General features: G+C 44.9%; 1 protein-coding gene across 1 annotated transcript in view; it reads left to right on the top strand.

The window, feature by feature from the left end:
• LOC144097460 (uncharacterized) overlaps positions 1-21,801 on the top strand; it is a 111,556-nt gene that overhangs the window by 53,743 nt on the left and 36,012 nt on the right. Inside the window, exons 9-12 of the mRNA XM_077630186.1 lie at positions 9,647-9,670; positions 10,319-10,541; positions 14,485-14,641; positions 17,165-17,286. Coding sequence (XP_077486312.1) covers positions 9,647-9,670; positions 10,319-10,541; positions 14,485-14,641; positions 17,165-17,286 — 526 coding nt within the window. The remainder of the gene's footprint in view (positions 1-9,646; positions 9,671-10,318; positions 10,542-14,484; positions 14,642-17,164; positions 17,287-21,801) is intronic.

Genomic DNA, 21,801 nt, shown 5'->3' with positions numbered 1-21,801 from the left:
TTTCCTTCAATGATGCCGCCGCGGTGGCTCAGTGGTTATGGCGCTCGGCTGCTGTCCCAAAAGACGCAGGTTCGATCCTGGCCGCGCCAGTCAAATTTCAATGGAGGCGAAATTTTAGATGCCCGTGTACTGTGCATTGTCAGTGCACGCTAAAGAACCCCAGGTGGTCGAAATTTCTGGAGCCCTCCACTACGGCGTCCCTCATAGCCTGAGTCGCTTTGGGACGTTAAACCCTCACAAATCAAATAATCAAAATCTTCAATTAAATTTTTGTTAGTCCCGCCTCTTGAGCTCATGTCTTCTTGTGTGTTCTCGCTGGTTTTAAGGTGAGTCAGTACCAACTCGGCCAGTCATAAGCCTTGTTCAGTATTACAACATTTTGAATAAAGTGAGAAGTTCACTAGGCTATGTTGCCGGGGATCGTGTCCGCAGCAGTTGTGGGCAACTCAGAAGAGATAGTGTCATACGATTGGTTGTGTAATTGGCAGAGGATGATGTGAGGATGCTGCTCAAAAAGAAAATTTCATAAACGGATAATTATTTACAGCCAAAAATGTCCAAAAAGTGGCTGGGTCAGAGAAAAAGTGCCGCGAAATTTGAAAACGCTGAAAGTAGGTGGAGCTACAATGTAGTGCCAAGTTTGAAAAACTGGAAGTATGGACAAAGCCAAAGCTTGGCGCCAAGTTTGAAAACTCGAAATGAGCAATCACGTGACCAGTAATAAGTATCCTATACTTAACCAGGAGATAGGAAAAGAATGATAAATTAGAGGCAATTAGGTAATTATTGAGAACTGAAAGGCAATGAACGGGTGATTAGACGGTGGGTATTCAGTGAGTGGGCAGGAACGATCCATGGAGGAAAATTTGAAAACTCGAAATCGTTGCTGGGATGAAATGAGGGTAAAATAAGAGTAAATTGATAGCCAATCAAGTCAATGAGAACACAACCATGGCACCAAATTTGAAAGGCAACCAGTGTCGAGGAGGCGTCAACGCTTTCATATTTTTTTTGCGCAGGTAGCAGCTGTGATCTCTATTTTTTCTTTTTACAGCCAAGACAAATACCATTTTTCTTGGCTCATGGGCGATGTATCTAGGAACCTGCGGCCAGGACAACGCTGGACAGCATGCATCAGCAAGATAGAAAAAAAAGCACGAAACAGTAAATAAATATTGATCATTTTCATTTAAATTCTAGTGGTTTTGTGCACGAATTACTCTGGAATGCACAAAGCTTGTGTTAATTGACAGGCGACCATTAACAAGCTGTGCATTTTTGTGCATTGCCTACTCCAGAACACAAATCCTGTGTTAATTGACAGGTGACACAGTAACCACTCTTACACAGTGTACGAGCACTACACAAGACACACTACAGAAGACAAGGCAAACTACAGAAGACAAGACAGACTACAGAAGTCAAGACAGACTACAAAAGAGAGGACAAACTACAGAAGACAGACTATAAAAGACAAAACAGACTACAGAAGACAGGACTACAAAAGACAAGACAGACTACAGGAGACAAGACAGACTACACAAGACATGCTCAAAATACGACAAGACTGCAGAAATTTTCTGTCTTAGAAACCTGTAGTGCGCTTTGACTGGGTTATAGTTAATCGGCATGTATAGCTTAGTTTTATCTTTTCGTCGTGCTACTTTTTGGCCTTTTAACCCGTTATATTTTTGTACCTTTTATACCTTTTATCGTTTTTAGCTCCATGACCATGTTTTTATCTCTGCTTTTTATGGCGTGTTCCTTGTTTGCCATTCATCTTCAAATTTCTTTTTATTGCCTTTCTCATTCCGCGATATTTTATAGTAAAGAGCTGTGTTGGTTTTTGCTTGCCTGTTGCCACTGCCCCTTAATTTAATTCCTGAGTCCTTGTCCGATAAAAAGATTGTTTTGCTCTTCTTGTGCGTCATTGCCTCGGACAGGTTACTGCATAAATGCGTTGTAATATTTCTTCCAAAATAACCATGGTAAAACACCGCGGAAAAAACACGAGGACGGCACAAATACGAAGGCACGAGCGCTGAGTTTCAACTGGTGATTTATTACGCACGTGGGTACATATACTATTCCCGCCAAACACTAAACAGAACAAGAAATATTCAAGGCATACTGCGTCATCACTGAACACATTAAATCTACCTTGCTGCAAATGCATGCTCCAAAAAGGTGATTTCGTGGTTAGCCAATGATAATAAGGGCTTGCACTTCACGTACCTGCCTAACGATTGTCCTTGACAGGCCCAACTCTTCAACTGGTAATAGCCGTGGCTTAAAACAGTATTTTGGTCCCAGCTCCAGTGTCTTGCGATGGCGTTCTTCCAGAACAGCGTCATCCAAAACAACTACCCTACCACAAGCACCGGCAGACATGCGTTCCTTGCTCGCAGACAATGAGTGGTGGACCCTGTTCCAAAAGAAATCAGTGTGCTGGATTTGTACGAAATCAGCGTGCTGGATTTGTACGTGGATTTGTAAGAAATCGGTGTCGAGGATTTGTACTATTCAATTCCTCATGAGTGTTTGCTGCGCTTTGTAAGGGAATGTATAAGTGAGGACAATGACGAAGTGCGCTTCCGAAATGTTTGCGCTGTATCTGTTGATGCTTTCCTTGAAGTGCTGTGTATGTACCTCCTGTCCACCATTGTTGCATGGAATGACAGTGTGTTTACACAGCGTTCCGGGATATGCATTGGGTCTCGCGTGGCTCCGCTGCTAAGTGACTTGTTCCTTAGCAGAATTGACAAAGCAATTGCAGGAGAGTTACCGGACGGTGTACTGAAAGTACACAGATATGTGGACGATTACCTCGTTTTTGTTGAAAACGAAGGATGCACGCAGGATGTCGTGAACACATTTGTCAGGAATGGTCAAGGACTTGCTTTCACCACGGAGACCGTTAACCAAGGTAGGATACAATTCTTGGATGTGGAGCTGAGACATGAGCCCGAATATGTTTGCTGGCTGTATTCCCCTCGTTCCGTCAAGCCATTACTCAGCTTTCAGTCTGGGCATTCTAAGCTGGCAAAGGATGGCATCGCCCTGTCTTGTGTTCGCGCCGCCCTCTACAAGTCGTGTGTCCATATCATTTAGGAAGGTATGCAAGGCCAGATTTCTAGGCTTAAGGACGCTGGTTTTCCTGAGCCAACTATCGGAAGGTTATGCGAAAGGCTGATGGCCAAAATCAAATCGGACCATAAGCGTGTTCCACAGGAAGATGAGGCTCGAATCGCCGGAAGATTGCTGCCATCCCTTACGTCCACGCATTATCACACCGTCTGAAGAGAGTGGGGCGAAAATTTAAAGTTGATGTTGTATTTTCGTCTCGCAGAAAATTAAGCAACATTTGCCGAGCTGTCTAGCGGAAGCGAGAGTCCATACTAGGAAGGAGGATTGGTGGTGGTTGTACCATAGCACACGTACAGAGGAAGGTTGAATGCGTCGAAGGTGTAGTATACAAGATCCCCCTTTCATGCGGTGGATGGTATGTTGGCCAGACCGGGCGATGTCTTAACGAACGCCTGAGGGAGCATCACAATTCTTTGGACAGGGCAGCCGGTTCGAATTTGGCGCTGCACTGCAGGCAACCTAAGCACACGTGCGCCCCATTGCTTCATCAGACATCCGTCATCTTCTAACATAAAGATAAGATAGTAAGGGAACTAGTAGAGGCATATCACATTGACAAGGGGGGTGCAGCATGCATTAGCAAGCCCTCATTATCATTGGCTAACCACGAAATCACCTGTTTGGAGCATGCATTTGCAGCAAGGTAGATTTAATGTGCTCAGTGATGACGCAGTATTTCTTGAATATTTTTTGTTCTGTTTAGTGTCTGGCGGGAATAGTATATGTACACACGTGCGTAATAAATCACCAGTTGAAAGTCAGCGCTCGTGTCGTCGTGTTTGTTCCGTCCTTGTGTTTTTTCCGCGCTGTTTTACCATGTATAATAGTAACCAACTTGCTCAGCTTTCCGTACTTTTTAATTCCAAAATAAAGCTGAAAATTCAGCGCTTCTGTCCGTGTCGGCCTCCTTGTTTCTTGTCCTTTGTTCGTTTTGCCGTTGTTCTTCTGTAAGCCGACTACCAACACAATAATTTAGAGAAATGAGCAGCTTTTATAATTCCATCCAAGACCCACGAGACCAGATAAAACAGCAGGCGTGGGAAAACTAAATAACACAGATACACATCGTTGCACACATCCGAGAAACAGCACATCCATGCGACGCAACGTCACCCCCAAACCCAAAAAGTCCAAAGGACCAGGAAGAGCCTTAAGAAACAGGGATACAAAAGGATGAGTTTCCAACTTTTTCCGCCCACGCAGCACGAGGCAAATGATACAAACATAGAACAAAAAAGCCAAAACATAGACGAAAACCAAACATAGTCACCGCAAAGTTGCTCAAAAGTCGAAGCAAAGCAGAGTCAAAGAGGCGCAACGCATAACAAAACAAAACGCTACGCGAAAGTTGTGTCAAACGCTCAAAGCCATACAGGCGGCGGTCGAATTTCTATGGAGGCGAAATTCTAGAGGCCCGTGTACTGTACGATGTCAGTGCACGTTAAAGGGACACTGAGGAGAACCCTAACAAAATTTTTTTGTTAGCAATATCTGAGAGTTCGGCATTTCATGGCTTTGTTGACGCGTGTCCGGGAGAGAAAGATGCATTTATTTCAAAGAAATTTAGATTCGAAGTTGAAAAATTTTTTCCCGCCGCTCCGATTCAAACTCGAGAACTCGTATGACTACACAGAGAACTCTTATGACGACACAGAACGGAGTGACATGAAACGTGACGTAAACGGAGACTCCGTGATTTCTGGCGGCTAGCGGTGCGGTCTAGCAGCTGCCGAAATGAAAGCTACCGCCGCCGCACGTTGAAGGCATCTATCGGGGGTCGCCACCGTCGCTTCGTTTACTTTTGCACCGGCGTCTTGCCAGCGTTACGATGGATCCCGTTCCCGAACCCGACGACGTAATTCTCGCAAAATCTCTGGCCTGCATTTCAGCGACCTCAGCACCACAGAGCGTGCGATGCTTTTGAGGGAGCACAGTTAGGTTAGGCGCCGGCGGGTGGTTTCCCCCTTCCTCAGAGAGCAGCCGTTGCAAACTAAATATAACCCCAGTGCGGGGAGTCGCGAGGGGTGCGTTGCGCCCATCGGAGGCTGGCCGGGGCTTTGGGTCCAACGGATTGTGATTCTTTGAACGGAGCGGTTGCACGGCGCAGCAGGCAGCGTCGAATGGGCCAAGTTGCATGGGCCAAGTTATTTATTTATTTTTTGCCACAAAAAACAAATGGTTGCTCGAGGGCGGTCGCGTTTAAACTCGGCGGCTTGAAACCAAAGCCTGCGCACGACGCTTCAACGGCTTCCGCATAATCCAAATGGTCAACTGAATCTGGCTCTCTCGCCAACTTGCATGTACCTTCAGATATGTACTGTGAACTGATTAAAATAGCCGAGTTTGAAAAGAACAGCTCCGCCGAACTGCCGCAGCTATTCAATATAACGCGCTTCTCGCCGCGGAGCCAAACCAGTCTGGCCAGGCCGGCGGCGGCTGGCGCACTCGGCGCGAAATAGATACATGCTCCAATCTACCCGCCAGTGCGGTCAGAGTGCGCCGAAGCCGCCGAACGCGTCGGCGATCAAGCGCAGTTGGGGTATAGAGGGCCTCGCTTTGACCGACGTGACTTCGCCGTGCAGGGCGCGCGCGCGCGCGCCTCGCCGCAGCATAAACGCTGCCTTAACAGAGCCTGAGCTTAACCGCTAACCAACGTATGCAGCGGCGGCATCCATAGGAACCACTGAAACCCCCGCCCACTCACTAAATAAAAGAAGTCCGGTGCCGAGGTTCGGAATCGAACCAGGGCCTTCCGCGTTTGAGGCGGAAACGCTACCGCTCCGCTACGACGGCTCAAGTTACAGCCGTCAATAAAGGCGCATCTAATGAATGCACTCTTCTGATGCAGAAATCTCCGCGCTTTCGCTAGGTATATCCTTGCCTAACAGAGCTAGGCCATCAGCAATTTTTCTGAACTGCCTTGTACCTTGTCTCCCGTTCCTAATAAACGATTTCCGTTAAGTAGTTTGAAGTTGACTGGCACATCCGGGAATGTTTCGCCGGGCAAGCGTGCGAATACACAAGTGCTGCCTTGTACGATCACCGACCATCGTGCCATCATAGCTTTTCATCGACCGTGACGATCATCTGACAAGCCTTAACAGGCTCCTTCAAAGGTTAACTAGCACTTGAAGCGGCACTTGGAGTTCCTCTACTGTTCGGCACTTGCAAAATCGAAGCGCGTCAAAAACAAAACCACGGGGCACGCAAAGCTGATAGACGCGAAGCGCCATAACAAAACGAAACTCTCCTGGCCGCCTCTGGCGCCGCCAAACATCCGTTTTCTTTGCTTCCAACATTCAGGTTGTCTTTTTCCTGCCTTCCTTGTGTGATAAAAGTGCACTATTGGTTTTAAAACAAAACTTACTTCAATATTGATCTGCGCAACCTACCTTTGTCGGCCTCAGAGATTTCGCGCACATGTTTTCAGAAAAGATCATGTACCTACCAGCCCGTTAGAAAATCTTACTTCGCAGAAGACTGTCTCCAAATCGCCCGCTCACTCACGAGATAGCACCCAGTATTACCAAATATCCCGCCACGAAAACGCTTACGGAACTTCGCACTTCTGGCACTTTTGTGGCTAACGATACCCTCATGTACATCTGCCCTGTCCTCGAAATGTCTAGCCAAGTATCAAGACCCTTACCGCGTGTTCGTGCGTACATCTCCTATTAACTACGTTGTAGAACACCTCATGTCGTCTCCCTTTCTCCGCCGCCGCTAACGCGAGACAGTTCATGCACAGCGCCTCAAGCCTTACTAGAACCCCTTCATATTACCGTCGCCGTAAGACGCCTAGATGTCTCCTCTGCTCCCCAGGGGCGATTGTAAAGAAGACGTACATTCGTGAAGAGACGAAGTTGAGCATGCTCCTCAGCAGAATTTCTACCGCAGTTGACGTCTGTGTTCGACTTGGTTTACCCCGGTCATTTATCGCAGCTTGTCCCGTCATCCCAGATCCTTTTCATAAATGCCCGCTTACATTATGTTCGAAAGTTTTGTCCAGAAAATCTGGGCTTGTGCAGGCGGCGGTAAGGTCGCACACCGCCAGAAGGTCGGAGGACTTTAGCGCTACGCACCAAGCAGAATAGGAGATGGAACGCTGATAGACAAAAACCATACCATAAAACTGTCTTTCGCATGGATTTCTTTTAAGGTTATTTCACTAAGATATGTGGGACCATGGCTACCGCTGTCATTTCGCGGCGGACTTCCGGTTATCGCCGGCAGCTCATAGATTTACGATTATTTGGAATACTTTCAATGTAGCCACACACCTATGACTAGAGAAAGCAGTGCATAAGACGAGAACAAACACAAAAACTGAAAGAGAAAGAGAGAGATGGTTTATTGACTCTAAATGCAGAGAGGTTTGTCTGAAAATTATCTGCCGGCTACTCTGCACTGGGGAAAGGGAAGAAGAGAAAAAAAGGGTTGTGATGAGGGTGATGATGAGAGGAGGCATATGAGAAAATACATAAAAAATAAAAAATTAAACAAACAAAAAGGCGAACTTTCTAACATCACAAACGCGAGGCTAGGCCCGTGTCGCTTAAAAAGCGTGAGAGCGCTCGCGTCGCCTGTACAGTATTCAAAATATCTGGCCAAGCCCCGAGGATCAAATCCTCCCAGAGGCGCCTTGTGTCCATAGACTTCAAAACAGATGCAAGCACGAGTCTTTCACGTGTATATGCTGGACACACCACGAAAACATGTTCAATAGTCTCTTGCACGCCACAAGTAACCATGCGCCCAGACCAGCAAGGACACATCACTACTCGAGTACAAGCTAACTTTTCAGATTATGAGACAAAAGTTAAGGGTTAAATTGTTGTTCAAAAAAAAAACAATTCATAGCGCCAGAGCAGATCTTTATGTTTCCCCAGTATATAGCGTAATCCTTCTAACAAAGATAGCACACGCTATTGGGCCTGCGCGATTAGTAGAGTACATGAATATTCTTTTCACCCTTTGCGGTACAGCGGTGCTCAAGTTCCATTTTTTTCCTTGCTACGTTTCCAATTATGAGGCTGCCACCTCTCCATTCATTGCCTTCATGCTTTTAGCGCCATAGCGGGGCTGTACAAAGAAGTTTTTTCTGCTTTTGTTTCAATGGTATTCACGTGGTGACCGCACATACCCTTATCTCTAACAAATCCGTTCTGCTCGCGAGCGCTGCACGTGATTTGGTGGCGATTTTGGCGCACTCTCCATTTTGGAAATCATGAGTGGTATGTGTGAAAAGGTTTTTCTCACTCACTGCTCCCTAAATGTTCTGTTTTTCTGTCTTGTCCATAATGCTTCGTCAAACATTCTGCAACATACATTCTACAACTTTTTAGGGCTATATTTCCTCGGTGTTTTAATTATTTATATATGTGTATGTAATCAGCTGGTGCCTATCGAAGACGAGCAGAGAGAGCACAATTTCCATGGAAAGTTTGAGGAATGCCTTTTTGTGCAATTTGCTTCATTCGTTTTCAAAACGGAAAGTAGCCTGCTAGAGGCATACATATGTGTTTTGCACGAATGTCGACAGAGAGTGGATGTAGCATCTACTTTTCTTGACTATATTGTGATATAAAATAGGTTTTATGTTCTGTGAATTGTTTGTATGCTTGCACGAAGTTCACTTCAGGTTGTAAACACACATTTTTACTCTATGAGGCGTATGTCTTTCAGTGGTCAATGGCACACGCATGTCCCACTTTATCAGAGGCTTCCACAGGGCAGTGGCAATGGCAGTGGAGGGGCAAAGTCCTATATTTTCTGAAGAGCAGTTATAGCCAGAGAGCTCTAATTTTTATTATTTATTAAGGAAGCAATAGGTATGACTATGCTACATTTAAAAGGCAGCATGCATTTCTCAAGACCTTTTGTCCCACACTGACTTAAAAAAACTTCAGTCTTGGAAACTCGCTTGGTGGTTTGCTGGAAGATTGCCTCCTGTTGTCTGAGCTTAGTCTATGTGTTTAAACACGTTGATCATCGGACCAAGATTTGCACGATGGCTCTCTACTGTAACTCGTATCGCATCCCTTAAAGCACCAAGACAATTGGAGACGTAGCTGTGTCCTTGTGTCCTTCCCTTTTTTCCCGATCCGCAAAGGTGTCTAAACCAGAGGAACTAGTGACCATCAACGTGCTTCTGTTTTGCAACCACTCGTGTCGTATTGCTGCCTGTGTCGAGGAACACAAGGCGCTTTCCATTTCCACTTTTTGCCAAGCGTTATACGCCATTTCCTGCATTTTAATCACCTGATGTTAGTTGAATTGGAGCAGTGCGTCCAGTCCCAGTTCTGCCAGTTTTTTCCCCTATCGTTGCGTGCGCAAAATTCATCTGGTTCTTCTCTAATTAGCTGCATGAACTTGTGGCATCTTTATAGCACCTGCCAGACCCCTAACGCAACATTGCATATCAAACATTGAGCTTTGCGAGGAAGGTATTCTATCTTTTGTTTTGAATCGAAAAATACTTTACATCATTCTATTACAGCAAGCGCTGCAATAGCAGTACCGGGTAAGTGTTTATATACGCTTGCACCGATAAAATATTGCGAATGCGTCATCTTGAGACCAGCCTTTCAAAGTACATCACCTTTACCGCGTGGCGCATGCTTTCCAGTACTGCTATATCCAACCGTAGTTAATGCTACAAGTTTTAGCTTTCTTATTAGAGTAAGTTGTGAAACTATCGCATGGTTGTATGAGCCCAATAATGCACTAATGTGAAGGCATTTTTATTGATATTCAACGGAGGCGTATATCTAAACATTACTACGGTGAGCACCAAATTTATGGTTGAGCTGTACTGTAACAGCGCAGCTGGAACTCATCTTGGATAAGAATAATGAATGTGCACTCTCATAGCTTCTCTCGCACGTGTTCTGGCAAATAGATTACCATGGAGAGGTAAAACGGCACCGCTGGCCACTTCGCTCCATGCAATCACACAGGACACTCTTTGTAGCCAGCAGAATGAGGTTTCTCAACGCAACGTAAACTTAAGACCAATTTTTGAATTCTGTTCCAAAAACAACGCTTTATACATTTGAAATAAAAATTCGTACAGCATCGACTAGTACAACCGAGCGGTTGGGGATCATTTCCTCTGCCGCTTTGGAAGTGATTTGAGAAAACAGGCTTCGATCTGTCTCGAAAACATCAGATCGACCCGTCCCGGTGGAGTCGCTGGTGTGCACGTTTGGCCCCGACATCAAGGCGAGCACAGTGTACCCTGAGGACGGCCTGTGCGACTACAGTTTCCTCGAAGAGATGCCAGTATCACGGGTCGAAGACTTGAGTGGACCGTACGCTCCCCAAGTGCAGCACTTTTTCAACATGGCGGAGAAACACAGGAAGACTGAGTACGGTGTCGCCTTCGACAGCGAGTGAGTTCTGGATGTCAATTAGGGCGGGAGGGGGGGTGCAGTGTGAGGCCAGCTTTGCAGCCTGTAGTGCGAAGCCGTTATTATGCTCACACCCCTGTTGATGCTTTTGCGTGCTCAATGCTTAGACATAACACAACTGCCGATACTCTGACGAAACATAACTATAAGTCAAAACTACTCGGTTGCTGCTAAAGTATATCTTCTATTCAATTCCGTTTCTCCTTGGCATCACCAGTGCCACCTAAAAGCAAGAATCAAGACTGCTACGTCGCATGAAGTTTTTCTGCCCCCTCTTCGGTCACTGGACTGCTGTGTTTACACTCAATTTAATAAAGATCACACGAAAGAAAAAAGCTGGTCCACCACATTCAGTAAAGCGGAGAGCTGATCGTTTAGTAGGTGCTCCTTCAGAAGCTAATCGGCCGTTTAGTTTGTTTCTTCAGCTCTGTAACAAACCGAGGGATTCATATCTCAAGAGGGTAGAAAATTTACTCTTAACGCCGTAATAGGCTGAAGCGTTAGTCGCAGAAGTAAATCGCAACCGCATTTCCTAGCGGAAAATTCATTTGCTTCATGACTTCAAAATGACAGAAACTAGCATAGTTCTTTATTGGGGCTGGTTTCTAGGGCATGCTCGTAGTTTCATTTCAAATATTGGTGAATAATATTCTAGTATTATTTTATGCAAAATCGTTATGAGTTGAAATTATGCTTAGAAAAAGCTGCCACGACTCTTTGATAGTGTGAATAAATGCAAATAAATTCATGAGGGCTAATACAATATCGAACTAATGAAGCAATAAAACGCTTTATCGAATTCATCCTTCGGTCTAGGCTTTGTATGTTTATCATGACGTAAGTTATACAGAGTATAACCCTGGCTCCAAACATTAGCGCAACTTTCATGGCCTGCCTTCATCCGATAAGGTATATACACTCGTTATCGCTCGAAGGAGTGCGTAGACTTTGAAAGCCAGGCTTTGAAAGCACGCCGCACTGTCCCACATGGCAGTCGCGGTACGCAGAGAACGTTACAGTATTGCGCCCTTATATACAAGTGGTGGCGATCCTTGCAAAACGCGGGCCAGCTACGAAGCGGCGCCGTATGCGGGATACTGGGAACGGCTTTTCATTCACGTATAGTCGTGAAATCATGATAATTGCCAAAGATTCTCCGTATACTCACCAGGACGAGAGTACTAGCGACCAATAGACTGTTATTAGCGGCCGCGTAAGTGAAAAAGTGTTAAAGCTAAGCCCATGGCAACTGCTACAGAAAGAGCACGCATATCGACGTCATGCTTTTTCTTTACCTTTTTTTTAAGTTATTTAGAAACATTTTCCATATCTAAAAGCATTAGGATTCTTGCATTTAACTCTCGAGCACGGCCTAATCTTTGTCCCCTGTAGCTGCTTGAAAATATAATTGCTTACCTTGCATTTCTACGATGCCACCAAATAAACTTGCCCAGATGACTAATCTGAACGCTTCACTCACGTGCTCTGCGCTTAGTCAGTGCACGACGTAAAGGTCAGTTATTTTATCTTTTGATGTCCAGATGTGTTCTTTATTTAATGCATTTTTGAAAAAATTGCCGCCCCGGTGGCTCGTTTTTTGTGGCACTCGGCTGCTGACCCGAAATACGCGGGTTCGATCCCGGACGCGGCGTTCGCATTTCGATGGAGGCGAAATTCTAGAGGCCTGGGTACAGTGTGATGTCAGTGCGCGGTAAACAACCTAACGTGATCGAAATTGCCAGAGCCGTTCACTACGGCGTCCCGCATAACATGAGTCGCTTTGGGACGTTAAACGCTCGTTAACCATAAAACCATTTTTGCAAAAGGAAAAGCTCTGGACTTTAAGTTCTAGCGTCAGAATATTGGCGATCATAGATTAAACTTCACACGGACCGATGCACGTTGATTTATTGTGATCGTACCTAAGGGAGGAATATTCATGTTCAGAGAGCTTGCTGCTTTTAGGTCAAAGGTACAATATTTGGTGGCTTAAGAAGAATGGCCGGGCATGATTTCACTTCCTGTGCTGCAAATATTACGTGACAGCTCGTTCGGTCAAAAACGTGTCGGCGTTGTAGTAGTCTGCACCGCGTGTCGGAAATAATTCTGGGCTGCGTAAAAGGAATCGTATCATGGTAATGTGTGGTTCCAGTGATTGGTGATTGATTGGTGCGTCATAGGCAATTACAAGTTACTTAAATCATTGTAATAACTGATCAAATAAAGAAATGAAAAAAATGGGAGAGGGGGAGTTCGAAGGTGTCGAAATGCTGAGAATGAAAAGCCAATGCTTGGTGGTGCTATTTGATAAAATTTAGAATGCGTAATTGATCAGTTAACTAATTGAACTAATAGAAAAAATGAAAAATGAGTTCCAAGGTGTTTCCAGCGGTCAAGGTGCGCGCCGAACGGGCGATGTTGTTCCGTGGACTCCCTGGCAACTCAAGAACACGCTCTCGCGTTCCGCTCTTAAAGGCGAAGCTTATGCGTCCTCCATTTTTTTCACACACGCGCTGTTTAATTCGAAGATTGAAAAGGTGCATGTGTTACTGTCGTGCTTTTCAGCACTTCCCAAAACTTGAGTGCGTCACTGTGGAGTGTCATGAACAAAATGCTGCGTGGTCGCCATTTTACTATTGAATCGCAGGAGGCCTTTCTCAGAAACCTCAGGAGTAATGTGATGGCATATATTTGCAGGGAAGTAAAGAAAGACAGCGTAGTTTAAATATTACCTACTTAAGGTTCATTGGAAAGGAAAAGCGGTTTTTTACCATTTTATTGCTGGAGTCGTTCAGCAGACCAGTGATTTCTTCCGGCTCTGTTAAACTGATGAAAGGAGAGGCAGACGCATTAGGGCACGTAACTATAAAAGGTGGTTGTGACCTGTGAATTTGTGCTTGAGGTTCTGACATCGATCAGAATTTCATGGAGAGTGTTGTCCTTCGCCGATAGCGTTCCAGGGTAGCACGAAACACGAAGACTTCATTAGCAGAGCTGGTATCTCTAAGACGAAAGGTGTGTCGCACGTCCAGAACAATGGCGCACGCATATTAGAAAAAACTGCAGTCGATGGACAACGGTTGGATGACAGCTGTAACTCATGCGAGATTCCAAGCGATGATGGACCTGTCAGCCGAACGTTGCGGAAGGCAGCTAATTAGTCCCAATAAGGTATTCAGTTGAAAGTTTCTTGTCCCCAGGCTATAAAACAAGAACAAATAACTGGAGAGATTTGATTGAACGAATATACTGAGTATGACGCATGGCTTGAAGAGGGCGCAGTTATCGCATTTCAAAACATTTTAGTGGGAACTGTGATGTTGCCCTTAGAGGGTGGATTTACTCAAAGCAGTCGCTAGCGCACATCTTGAGAAAACCAGCTTAAGTGCTTAATTGTCCTAACTAGCTCACCTCATGAACAAGTTAAAATGTCACCGTTTTATCCACTGTCTTTCGCACAGGACTCCATCCTCTTTTCAGTATTGAGATCGCTGAGGTGCCCATGCACCATTGTACGTACCAGACGTTCTTACTTGTCAGTTTGGCGGCCAGCTTGGTGGGTAAATTCCAGGCGAATTCGCTTTTTTATATCACTAGCACGTGCATCGAACAGTTCTTTCAACTCTTACAAATTAAAAAAAAACAGCACCTCCCTGTCTGCAAGTGCAGTTTGAAATTAGTCACTTAAACTCACTAGATATAAGGAAATTCTATTCATCATTACTGTGTTCATTTGTATTCATCATTAGTCTGGTAGACTCTCAAGACCTGACCGTTTAATTGCATTATTTTTATTTTGGACGTTGTTATTGATACCGCGTTTCGGGTTCGATAATGTAGCGCAATTCAATGTTTTATTTCCTTTCGATTTATCAACAGCTTTTCTATCACAATTGTATATGCTGACTGTTTGCATACCCCGCAGGGAGAAAGACCTAATGATGGAAATTGTAAAGAACGCTTCTTCTAAGAGTCACTTCGAGAACCTCTTCAGTCGGAGGATATTCCACTACGGATATCTAAATACTGACCCGTATCTTTCCGACGCTACAAGTATGGCTGAGTTACTGGGCATTCTCAAGGTAAATGTTTGTCATTGAAGTAATGGTGGTGCATGAAAAAGCTTTCATATTTGGCAATTAAAAGGACACTCTCATCTCGGTTTCCTTTGTATGTAGCACTGCATTTATACCTTAAGTATTGTGTGCGGTTAAAAAGAGACCACGCAATCTTTACCTGAACTTTTTATCCTGACACTTTAGCTCTGGTGCTTTTTCTCGTGCAGATGTAGTCGCTGTGACGCTTAGAAAACCTTGCAGACGAAAGTATAAAATGCACTTAGGTTTTCCCAGGAGTATGTGCCGTCGCCCTGAACGCTTCTTCTTTTCTAAAAGTTCATTTGAAAAGTAGGTGGGTCCAATACAGAAGTAAAATTACATGCACTGCTTCTAGTATTGCAAAGCTGTTCTCGTCTGTGACTTTCCTACGCGACAATAAAAAGGTTAAGGCATGCATGCTTTAGAGAGTGCAGGAATCTTAGCTCATGTGGGCCAGTAGTAGTATCTGTGCATCAGAATGGTTTGAATGTGTGCAGATATTGTTCAGTGCAGGTTACGTACTCACTTAAAACCAATAGACCTAATTTTGGTGTCACAGCACATGGCTGAAATTCCCCATTTCAGCTTCACGTGAGTGCTTATCTTAGATTGATAGTGGGAATTGCTTCAATGCGCATTATGCGCCCTCCTTACTGTTGTGTTTTTGCGTTCTGATTTGAGTTCAACCAATTCGTGAACTGCTTGTGCTGAGTTAATTATTTTTCCAGCTCGGAAGCCACTCAGCAACAAATTATTAGCACTTTTTATACGGCGCCTTCAAGATTATTGAGAAACCTATATTTATTGAGAAACCTATAAGCACTACATCTGGTGCTTACGCTCGCAATGCATTTCCGCTCTCGCAATATCTTGACTTTTGAGAACAGTTCTTCAGCGTCAATAACACCAAGCAAACCGGGTTCTCATTACGAGAGCGAGCTTTCAGTCGAGCAGGTATTGTGCCCGTATGAGGACTAGCGTTGGCTTGAAAAAGCAATAAACCTCCAGTTCCGAGTTTTTGGCGCGTTTTCTAGACACGCCCAGGTTACTAAGGAATACCGGAATGAGCCGGCAAGTGTTGAAATCTGCGAAAAAAAGGGAACAGTGGTCACGTAAACAAAACTTTAGCACTGCGCGACTGCAATGGATGTTGTGAAAGCTGCGGCTTTCCAAATCGTCTTTGTGTTAAAGTTTAGCAATGAGGCAGCGCTACAAGATAGATATCCTTCTCACAGTCATGCGGTAGGCAAGAAATCTGAAGAAAACGCTTTGACTTAACAGCGATTAAAGCCACACAAGTAATCACAACCGTGTCAAGGTTGCAGGAGAGTTAAACAGCAGCCTTTTGAATCCTAACTGTACGGCCCACTCTGGGAGAGGATTTAAGTTTCTTTACAGCTACAGTTGTAGCAGGAATATTTTCCAGTCTTTGAAACGAAAGTAATTGTATGATATTTGAACCTTATGATGCAGCAGGCGCGAAGCGCTGCAGAAAGTAAATAAGTAAACAAACAGAAAAGCAAGATATTCACTATGACATCGCGAGATTATCTTCTAACCCAAGGGAATGAAGTGTTGCGAAGTTTGCTTGCTAGTAATTCAGCATGTTTCAACTTCTTCTACATGCTTAGCAGTATGCTCTCTAGCTCATACTTCGTTGGAAGGGTGGAAGAGAAGCGGATAGCGGTAGCTTCACCTATTTTCGCCTACCGTTGTCATCGGTAGCATTTTAGCTTTACGCACTGAGGATATTGAACCCTGCTGGATGCGTCACACGTCTCTGGCCCAGATATTGCACTACGGGTACCCGGAAGTAAAGATCTCGGACTAACGCATGGGCCGCCTCGTTACCGGGAACGGTTGTGTTGGCTTGGACACAGGGACTACCAGGGGATGGACGAACGTTTGCAAACATGCGCGGAAATCGTCAGGAACTATTGGTTAGGCAGACGTCTCTCGCCACCACCGGATCCAAGCTTAAAGAATAAAGAAGCCGTGCCTGGCGACGATTACAGTTCGAAAATTTTGCGAACCTTGTCTGGTTGTTTTGCACTCATATAGATGATAGGAAAGTCGATAAATGCAATACCTGCGGTGGGGGGGGGGGGGGGGGGGGATCCTCGATCACATAATTTTGGAATGCCCCAGATCCCCGGCCGCTGGGGACAATATTAAGAGTAGAGAAGACCTGCTGCGAGGTCTCATCCGGCCAGAAACGAGCTGTCTTTAGACGAGGAGGTCCCGGCCCCCCGCACCCACCCCCCAGGCCTGCGATCCAGGTGCGGGGAGTAGAAGGCCTCCTACATTGGTGGAAATAACGCTATAACGTAATCTAATCCAAAGATATTGCACGGGGTAGTTCAATAATCTAATTGAAATGGCTCCCTTGATGATGTTACGTTGAAAACTACATTTAGCCCCATTTTCATTCTTAAGCATAAAAATAGATTCCTGCGAAAAACTGTGAAACAATTTGTCTTTGATGACAGCAATCTTATCTCCTTCTAGGATATTAAGAACTTTTTAGCAGAAAAAAGGACACCAGAACGACCCATATACACCGTTATAGCATCTACGTGGTCAAGTAAATATGACATAATATCAGCGACCGATGCTGCGGCTGCATTCAGGTAAATGCCTCATTATGTTTTAGCCATAAACCTGTGCGAGAAATTTTCTACGTTATGAGCACGGAGCCGAATAGGAGGCATCGCACCAGTTTTGAAATTTACCCAAAAGTGGGAGTTTAACCGAAGCGATAGCATCGTGGTACAACATCCACCTCGCATTCGGGAGGTGCTCGCTTCTATTCCCAGTACCGCCATCCACCCGCCGGTTTTGCTTTCGAGTAGAGAGCCGTTCGATTCTTCTAGCGTAAGAACGAAACCGTTTGTAGAAAAGCTGAAGTTCGGTTCCGGTTTAAGTTCCTTTGAAGCCATTTCTAGGTGCGGCTACTATTGCACTAGTTTTATGCAGCATTGGGTTTGGATTTTAAATCCGAAGATCTTCGAATTTGACGTCGATGTATACCACACACGTCTTCGGTGTGGCATCATAATGTGAATGCCTGATAGCCCGCTTTTATCACGTTCTTTACTCCCGGCTGCTGTTGGCTTTATTAATACCGTGATCAATACCATGATCAATACGGTATTAACACCGTAATTAATACCGTGAAGTGCATGAGAAGAAAGAATCAAACTGTTAAGTTCACTTTGAAAAACGCACTAAAAAAGATGAAATGGCTCATAACTTCACAACACATCGAAAACGATAATTGCTAATAATTTCTATACGGACTGCGCCTGCAGTGTGAGGCACATTGCTTTGACAAATATTAGTACGTGAACGTGAATAGTTATGCGGAGAAGCGACAGGCCTACGATACAGTTTGGTCCTATTGTCCTGTCGTTTTTTCTGGCCTAGATCTTCAGGACCATCATATTGCGTAATAAAAACCGACCACCTAGCAGAATAAAACCTGTTCTCGTAAGAGTATACTTCACTTAACAATTAGGTATACATCGACACCGGCGGTCTAACTACTGGAGTTGGTGCTTACTATTTGCATTCAACACAGTTGAACTATATTTTACTGGAATGGACTTGTGAAGCCTTCCTGCAGAATGGAAGAAGACGTTCTTTTTCCATTCTCTACGAAAATGTTCTTGCTTTCTTTCTTTCTAAGAAGAGGGGTTTGTTTAGGGTCATGCATCGGCTTCGTTTTAAGCGGCATTTTAAAAGCGATTGCTTTCAAGCTCCCGTTCCGCCGGCGTTATAAAAAATGACGATTCATCGAAAAGGTAGTGACGCCAAACATAAAGCGGCGGATTTTAACGGTATTAAAACATGCCATTAATTGTGAATAAAAGGTCGCGCAATCAATCGAACGTGCTTGAGATTTAGGACTGTAAACTAAACTGAATAAATAAATATAAAATTTGGCTCAGATGGGACTCGAACCTATGTCATTTGGATCCCGAATCAGACACGCTACTCTCAGGCCCCCAAGGTCTGTTCATTTGACCTGGTTTGACATGGTCTGCGTGTTGTCCGACAGTGTCCGTGTCTTTGAAGTGTTATGTAAAGAGGACCCAAGGCTGCTGTAGGGAGTTATTAACGCTACCACGTGATACTCTTCAGGCGGAGCTTAACTGTCCCTCTAAACATTTTAGCCTAAAAAGCAGACCTCTTCAGACAGCATTTAGTAGGCGCAAATTTATTATAGGCCTTGATATTTTTGTATGACTTTTAGCGTTTAGAAATTCTGAGCAGTCAAAGTTAGACATTGAGTTATCGCACAAGTCGCCCGTGTTTAAAACTGCCTTGTATCCTTTAGTTCTCACTCACAAACCTCCGGTCAAAGAATAAATTGATTAATTCGTCATTATTTGAAGCTCCACCGTGAAAGAAAAGCAGCGCCCAGCATTATAGTGTTGTAGGGACCACCTGCCAGCTGTCACCTGCCACGTTGGCAGGTACCCATGTGGGGAGTGAAATATCCCTCTCCAACTGCAGGCTAGAAAAGGGGAGGAGCCACTGGCCACGTGGGCAGGTGGCTTAAAGTACAGAGGGAAATCCTCCACTTGTAGGGAAAAGTAAGGACAGGCTGAAAGATGAACGCCACGTGAACAAGCCAGACTAAATGAATGAAAATGAATGATAATGATTAAAAACTTGACCTCCGATCGAAATTATTCGATGTCGACTCCGGTGAGTGGTTCCGTAAGTCCAGGCCTCCAGCGCGATGGCTGCAGCGCACCGGTCGACCTACCGGACAACCCATAAAAGTGGCTAACGTGGACATAAGAGTGTCTTACGCGGGCGGAGGAACCGGCTACCTGAGGGTGCGCATTACTCAGCTTTCGCTTATTAATGCGAACATCGCCAATAATCATGTTCCCCTATGCCAGCCTCCTTGCTATTCTAGCATGGAAAAGAATTAATGCCAGCTTATTGTCATCACAAAGTGATAAATAGGCGCTCCCTTAATTTTTAGAATTTTGAGTGGGGATTTATTTCTCACCGTCGCTGGTTCTGTGAACTGCAGGCAATTGCGAGTAAACCTATACTTTAATTCCTATATTCCCACTGTATAGTGGCAGAAAGAAGCAGTTTCATAACTCGCCTTACCTAGGTTCGGGCGGGGTAAAATGAGACATGGGGCAAAATGAGACATGTCACGTCTAGCGACATTAGCGCAAAATCTTTAAGATTAAACAGGTTTCTTAAACAACCTTTAGGTGCCGCTAATTGTCCACTAAATGTATGTTAAAAACGGCGGCAATCTTGCGTTGCTCACTTCCCGAAAAACTTCTGGAGCGACTTTCGTTGAGTGTCTGTCCCACCGAAAGAGTGCGAAAATCTGACGTACCGTTTCTTTGGACCTGTGCAGAAGCGTAGCAGTGAATTTCTGCGACAAGGTTCTTATTTGTTTTGTTATTGAATCTCCTTGGCTAGCTGTGGAAACAATTACAGTTCCCTATGTGGTAATATTCATAACTATAAAATTGATTGAGTAAAAGCCTATAAAAAGGGCAAAGCGCGACAGTTCGTCGCTTGGAGCGAGCAATTGCAGTCTCTGCTCGCGCAAACTGCATTCTTTAGCTCTGATTTTTTTTTTGTCTCGTTTTGAAGAATTGCCCGCACGTACAGACGAAAGACGACGAGGGCTGCATGGAGCGAGGCCAATATGAAGAAGGCTCGAGAAAGCGTGCGCCAGCGACAACATTCTATTCGCGCTGCACCGAAAGCCTTCTCTGTGACTAAGGATGCCTTTTAACGGCGAGCAAAACGACTGGAGTCGCATGGTTCATACGTGCTTTGCACGATCCAGCTTGAATCAAACACACAAGCGACAGCAACTTGACCTAAGCTTTTTCAAAGCGTTCAAATTTGCCTACAACAACCCATGCCGGGAGTGGATGCTGAGCAACTTTGGGAGTCGCATCACGATGGAGAATGTAGGTGAGCTGGTAAGCAAAACCTTTGAAGTATCAGGAAACATCTGTAACATAACCAATACATTGCGGAAGTGTGGTGGTTGGCCGGCCACTTTGACGTGCGCCACTGGATGATCCTGTGATCGATGAAGCGCCGTTTACAAGCACAGAGGGACTACAGACTTGCGGTCAACACCCAGAATCCCGCGTTAACTGCTCCCCACCTACTCCTACCGAAGACAACAAAGAGCCCGCTCATTGTGACACGACCTTTCAAGCTCTTTCTCCTGTTCCTGTTATAGAAAAAGTAAAAAGAGGGAAGTCGGCGACAAGCACCGTTTTGACCTCATCCCCTTACAAGGCGAAGCTAGTTGCAGCAAAACCTTCCAAGGAGCCAAGTATGGCATCAAGAAAACGAAGCGGGAAATCGAACGAAAGGGCTGTTGGTGGCAGTGTTCAATCGCAGGATATCGCACTCAAAGTAAAATGTTCTGCGAAGCGATTAACAAGCAACCAATGTCACTGGGAGTGCCTCGTGCGCTAAGAATTATGAAACAACACAGCGCCTCGTTCTGTGTGGATCCAATGCACGATGTGTCACGAGTGGGCTCACGAAGAGTGCGCAGGGCCCCATGGATTGTATTTCAAGTGCTCCGAGTGGAAGAACTAATTTTGTTTGGTTTTGACAAAATGTCTCGTTTTGCCCCGCAGGCCGGGGCAAAATGAGACGAATGGGAATTTTTAATAATGGATCAATGTTCATAGTTGTGATGTTGCAAGGTTTCTTAGTTTTGCTGACAACTTAGCTAAGATGCCAAGGAAGGATCCTGTGCAACGTTTTCGGGTTCTGAAATAAGAGCAAAAACAGGATGGAGTTTCCAAATTTTTGCCTCGTTTTACCCCGCCCTACCCTACTTTAAAGGTTCTCAGAGCGTTACCTGGCAGGTAGATTTAAACACCAGATCCGTCGCATAAGACAATTCATCAAGCAATTCCATTACTCGTATGAAAATGCACTGAAAGTCAAAGAAGGACGGTCCAATTCAAGCACGCTCTTCGCGAAAAAGTTTGCAGTTATTCTTTGCATTCACGCCATTTCCCACAACCTTAAAAAAGCAGGAGAACAGATTGGCGTAAAGTGTTTCATTCGCTGCTGCCAAACGTCATTGAAGGATGTGTGCAATTATGATATTATTGGCTAAA

The sequence above is a fragment of the Amblyomma americanum genome, chromosome 7, assembly GCF_052857255.1.
Source record: "Amblyomma americanum isolate KBUSLIRL-KWMA chromosome 7, ASM5285725v1, whole genome shotgun sequence".
Taxonomy (NCBI): Eukaryota; Metazoa; Arthropoda; class Arachnida; order Ixodida; family Ixodidae; genus Amblyomma; species Amblyomma americanum.
This window is presented reverse-complemented; position numbering and strand designations above follow the sequence as displayed.